General features: G+C 34.5%; 1 protein-coding gene across 1 annotated transcript; it reads right to left on the bottom strand.

Moving 5' to 3' along the window:
- Positions 1–1,703: 1,703 nt before the first annotated feature.
- Positions 1,704–3,950, bottom strand: LOC133843611 (prolyl 4-hydroxylase subunit alpha-2-like). The gene is made up of 7 exons (XM_062277242.1): positions 3,716–3,950; positions 3,326–3,477; positions 3,111–3,261; positions 2,864–3,060; positions 2,144–2,793; positions 1,905–2,070; positions 1,704–1,843 (listed from the first exon to the last, which is right to left on the bottom strand). Exons 1-7 carry the CDS (start codon positions 3,910–3,912, stop codon positions 1,773–1,775), a joined length of 1,584 nt encoding a protein of 527 aa, XP_062133226.1. The 5' UTR covers positions 3,913–3,950; the 3' UTR covers positions 1,704–1,772.
- Between the last annotated feature and the right edge of the window lie 2,165 nt (positions 3,951–6,115).

The raw sequence follows: 6,115 nt of genomic DNA, 5'->3' as shown, positions 1-6,115 counted from the left end.
TAATTGAGAGTAGTTGAAAGATTTCAACTTAATTTTTTTAATTTCACAGTATCGATTTTCATGGTTTATACCCTGTTAAAATTAAATTTAAATTAACAATGGGTATATGCAATAGACAGATAGAAATATTTCCCATATATTACATACATTTATGTCTATTTTATATATATTTTACATATGTATGTACCCTGCAGTTCTGGAGGTGTCGATTGCCCTGGGTAAGTGCTTACCTCGCCGATCACTACATGGGTACTTACTAAAGTGACCCTATAGTAATCGAACGTCGAACCACCTAGTCGACTCGAATTTGCGATTGGCCCTGGATAAGTGCTTACCTCGTCGATCACTACCTGGGTACTTACTAGATTAACCCTATAGTAATCGAACGTCGAACCACCTAGTTAATAAATATATGCGCATTAAAGCATAAGTACAAAATAACGGCAAGCATCGCTTTTGTTTTTGTTATTTTGTGGAAAAAGTATACACAAGTTTAAAGAGAAAACTTCGATTATGCTTTACATCGCTGTTTGTTTACGCGTCTTTGTTTTATTTTGTGCTACTCTTTTACTCAAACGCAGCTGTGTTTCCTAGATGATGAAATTATTGCAAGCATTTGAGTTGAGAAGTGCAAAGCGGATCCGCGATCAATTATTAGGTGAGTTACTTAAAAAAATAATTTATGTATGCATTATATGTTTAATGTGTAAAATATTAAATAAACAGATAATAAAAGAATATCAAGCAGTTAGTATAATGCATAGTTCTACAGTGGAAAGCGACAATGTGCCTAAAGAAGAGGAAGTGGAAATTATGACAGAAAATCTACGTTATAGAAATTATGACAGGGAATGCGGCCTAAAAAGAAGACAATTTCTTTGGTGTTATGATCGGTGAGTATTTTAAAAGATAATTATTTAAAAATCATTATCCACTTTAATCTATTAAGACTTTTAATCCTTTATTTCCAGATTCAATAACTGAGGACCAGTTGAGAAAGGCCTTGCAGCTCCAAAAAAAACGATATTTTAAAACTCAAGTTGCCTTAAAGTAATAAAAGTATCCGTCTTATTAAAATAAAGAAAAATTAAAATTAAATAAAAACTGTAATTGTAATTGTAAATTTTTTTTTAATTTTTAATGGCCGACCCCTACATGGGGTCCGATGTAAGCACTTATTTTACTGACCCTTCAATGGGGTCCCATGTAAGCACTTATTTTACCGGCCGTTCCATGGGGTCCCATGTAAGCACTTATTTTACCGGCCGTTCCATGGGGTCTAATGTAAGCACTTATTTTACTGACCCTAATATGTTGCACTATTTCACTAGTTCGTGGTAATCGAGGCGGTGGCGATTGACCCTATTTGCGGACATTTCATACAAAAACGGAAATTAAGAAACGCATGGCTAGACGCCACTTTGTAAGTAGTGACTGGCTCCTGGTAAGCGCTTATTTCACCAGCAACGAACTAGCGCTCAGAACTGCAGGGTATTATTCAAATTTATTTTAAAGTTTTGTAATTGGTGAATTTTATTTATTGCATTATTATCATCATTTTTAAAAATATAAGTATAGCATATGTGCTAGTCGAGCATGTTTTTTTTTTTATTAATTTTTTGTGTGCATTTAGTCTTGACGATAAGAATTAGCGTGACTTTTAATTATACGTTTTAGATACGCTCTAAAAATGTCTTACGCGAAACGTTTCAAGGCTGAATTTATTAAGCAAAAATATGAGGCATTAACTTGAAAATGTAAAAATTTAACTTTTAAGTCATTTTCCTGGGACTGCAGGGCTTTATAAACATTTGAGGATCACTGTGGAACCATTTCGTGAGAGCTAAAAAGAAAATAAAAGTTAGTTATTATATAAGTTTGCTTATACTGCTATGCAGACTTACTCCATCTGGAACCCACAATGACAGGACACACTGAGTGCAGAGTACGTTTGATTGGAGTGCCATCATCGTATATATTATACCAGAATAAACTGCTGCCCTTTTGTGGTTGAACTGATATCTGAATTTCGGGAAAGGTTGTCTGTCCTCCTTGTGGTACATCGCTAGCCTGATTGATAGATATAGATATAAACATAGATATACAGAGATAATTGTCAAATTCAATCCAATCACAAACTTACATAGAAGATAACGCTACCGATCCGATCGCCTAGTCCATCCAAAGTATCCTTTGTCACCCGAGTTCCATACATAAAGTCATAATGTGGTTTAAAATATCCTCCTAGTCCGAAATTGCCGACTTGAAGAGCCGGAAACTCTCTCACATCCAGTCCAGTCATGTCTGAGATGCGCTGATTAAGTCGCAAAAGGAAGGGCGAATTATCCCTCAACCAGTGTATATGTGCCACAATTTCGATTTTTTCGGTTTGATTCGGTGTGAAACTTCCCGAGTACCCATTATACATCTCCACTGCCAGACTTTTCATTTCCTCTATTTCATGATCGGAGATCACATTATGGAACATGACGATGTAAGGATCGTGATTGATTTCTTCCATTCGAAAGGGAGCCAAACGCAAGAAAGGATGTGTTGTGAAATTGTAACGGCAATTGAGATTGGTTTTCTTGATAAACTGTCCTCGACATCCGCGTTCATGGTTTGAGGTTGGCTGTTTGATTTTGTTCGCTTCCTCTACAAATTGTTCTACACCCTGAGCTAGTCGCTTTCTTATGTAGTTCTCCAACTCAATTGAACTCGTTTTGGCCAAGAAAGCTTCGACTTCTGCCAGTAGTTTTTTATGTGTGTAAGTGGGATAACGTATTTTGGTAGCTGGCAGAGAAGTGAAAATATAGCAAAAGTTTAAAAAAAAAAAATTGGCATTTCTTTGTTTTGGGCTTACCATGCATTAGACATGACATGGCAAACTTTCGTCTCAATCCTGAAGCTGGTTTTCCAATTACTTCATCGTATACATTAGAATTGGGTTCATCTTTAATGTTCATAGCCAGTCGATACCAGATTGCCGATCTGGTGTAGTCGCCCTCCTCGTATTTATGAGTAGCAATGGCCAAACAGTCCCGCAAGGAAAGCTTCTTACTAAAAAAAAGAATTAGATTAAAAATATACTACATTGATAAGTTATTTACTTGAATTCCTTGTCCTGCAGTCGTCCTTCGGCTATGTCAACGGGCTTCAAGTCATATGTCTGTTCAATGCGACTGATTCCCCTCAGAGTCTCCCGCATGTCCAGCCATGTTGGCTTATCCTCAAGCAGTTGTTTCATTGCCTCCAAAGTAGCTAAAAAAGCGGAACGAAATACTTATATTTTATAGAAAGAATTAAAATATTGATATATCATTACCTTTGCCCGGCTTAAGCTTTGTGTACTTCTGCAAATGAATCCAGTCTTCGTAGATGCGTCGCAGTAATTTAAATGCCTTCAGAGGATTCGTAACATACTTTTCCCTTGCAGCTACGGTTGGATATGAAGTGTGATAGAGTGTTTTCAAGTGCCTTTAATTATAAATAAAATTATTGATGAAAATATATTTACAATTCTGTGTAGAAGTTAGAAGACATTTATTTAAATTTGTACTTTTTTATCTTAACCCGTCTATTGCTCTAAGAAATTTCTGTAGTTGTAGAAATTTCATTGTGAGTTCAAATTGCCAGTTCAAATTCTTTTTTGACAATTTCACAAAAAAAAATGATAAAAGATGAATAAATTTTATTAACTCTGATTGAAACTTACAGCTTAAGTGTTTCCAATTTCTCCTGCAACGCATCTGCATAACCTCTAACCTCCAGCATTAATTGCTTTTCGATATTCCATAGTTGCAGCAGTCCGGACGTGGAACTGACATACAAAAAGTCCTCAAATTTAGTTTTAGTGCAATTGCTGCCAATTGCGAGAACTGAGAAAATTGTAAGTAATAAATACAACTTCATTGAAAAGACTTTTCCTTGGATGTGATCGCAGCCACAAAATATGTATTTGAAAGAGGCAAGTAAAAGTTTGCATTTAAATTAAATTATACACAGCACATTGGATCTGCTTCACAGATTAATGAAGTAGAATTGACCATACTATTTCTCATTAGTAATTTAAAATTAATTTTGCGATCCGTCATGTATTCATTTAACTAGTGCTAAAAGTATAATAAGTGGTGATTGTAAAGAGTATTTAAAGTTTGTCGAAAGAAATAAAGAAATATATAAATTGATTTGTTTTGCCACAATTTGAACCATTTCAGTATATGCATTAGGGCGGGTCTATTTTTTTTTCTCAAAAATCGTCCCCCATAATCGGAATCTACGAAGAATTCTAAGAAAATTTCACCATCAAACCATGTGTATAAAATGAATTCCTAGCTCGCGCCGTGAAGCTTAAAGATTTCACTTTGAGGTACATAAGGTATTTCGAGGTATTTAAAGCATTTTAATGTATTTAAAAAAAAACATACGCATTTTGCAATTATGTTGGAGTCAATTCTGATTCTTTTTTTTACAACAAATTTTATAATTTTTTTTTTTAATTTATTTAACTTTTAAATTAACCATGTACTGTAACTTTTTAACGAAGTAAGGTATCGGTCTGAAAATTGAAATATACATATATTCAAAGGCATTTTAAGCAACTAAATAAAAGTAGGCGCGGCATGATAAAAGGCGGAATTTAATTTTATTTTTTATTATAAAGTTTATTTGCTTGCAAAGAAATATATTATTACATTAAGAAGCTTTCTAAAGATAAGCTTTAGAAATATAATAATATTAAAGCTTTTGTGAACCCTTTTTGCATTCCTTTTATAACAGTTTATTTAAATGATAATTCATTTTGCGGTAAAACTTGTCAACCAATGGCAGTGGCGTAGGTGTGGAGGCAGTCAAGAGCATCAGTCCCTATTGGTAAGTTATCCCTCTTTCGAAAATAGCTATCTACGCCATTGAATACCATAGACTAGCAGTAAATAAAGTTCAAGATTGTTATCAGTTCTAAATTTGTGTAATAAATTTGGTTTACTTAGTATTTGACTGTTAACAAATAAACGTGTGCTAATAATATAAAATTATGGAATCATCAGCGATGTCTATTGACAATTCGGAAATTGACAGTATTATTATGATGTCTGCATCAAGTTTCAATTGCAGATTGCAAATATCATTGGTGTACCTAGTGAATTTTCCGAGCTAAATAGCCAACTTTTCGGGATGTACTTAAATATTATTTTTACGTGAGTGATCGCAATAAACAGCAAACAAAAAAACAACACTTTTATGCAAGCCTTACTCCGATGATTGCAGACAAAATAATTGAAATTTGGAGAAAGGCGAATATTAATTAAAGTCGTGCTAAATGTAGTTGATCAACAGTCAAGACAATTGCCAGAAAGCTCTGATCCTTCTTATAGACCCGAATCTGCGCATGTGAACATCGAAAGTGAATTTGAGTTTTCAATACCAGCAGCAAAAGATCTGAGTTTTAACAAACGGGAACCTTACGCTAAGAGATACGATGCATTTAATTTCGCAATGATGTGTGATAGATTTGGCATTTCCGACAGAGTTGCCTCATGTTTGGCTACAGCCTTATTTAAAGACATTGGATTTACTGATGAAAATGGGGAGACAATTATTATGGATAAATCCAAAGTTGGACGAGAAAAAATGAAATGCAGGGAGACCGTTCGACGTATGCAGCAAAATGATTCAGCTTTACTAGCTTTTTCTTTTGATGGCAGGAAAAATGCCGCTCTGACACGGAATGAAGTTAATGGAAAATAACATCCAAGAGTACAAAAGAAGTCTCATATTGTGATTCTTAAGGAACCGCAAGGCAAGCTGTTGGGGCACATAAAAGTTAATGCTGAGGATTCCAATACTAAGCAAATCCAATTATGGGAGTTCTTTATGAAAAAAAATTAACGCTTAGTAACTTGATTGGAGTTTGCTGTGATGGAGAACCCACCAATACTAGAATTGAAAATGGAATAATTCGAAAATTTGAACTTTTATTGAATAAACCATTGGTTTGTTTGTTTGTTGCATTTTAACGAACTTCCATTTCGCCATTTGTTCAATGCCTTGGAAAATGCAACTACAAGTGGACCACGTACAGCTAGTGGGACTTTGATGAAGTTACTTGAGACCT

The sequence above is a fragment of the Drosophila sulfurigaster genome, chromosome 3 (genome assembly GCF_023558435.1).
Source record: "Drosophila sulfurigaster albostrigata strain 15112-1811.04 chromosome 3, ASM2355843v2, whole genome shotgun sequence".
Taxonomy (NCBI): Eukaryota; Metazoa; Arthropoda; class Insecta; order Diptera; family Drosophilidae; genus Drosophila; species Drosophila sulfurigaster.
Note: the sequence above shows the minus strand (reverse complement) of the source record. Positions and strands in the feature narration are given on the sequence as shown.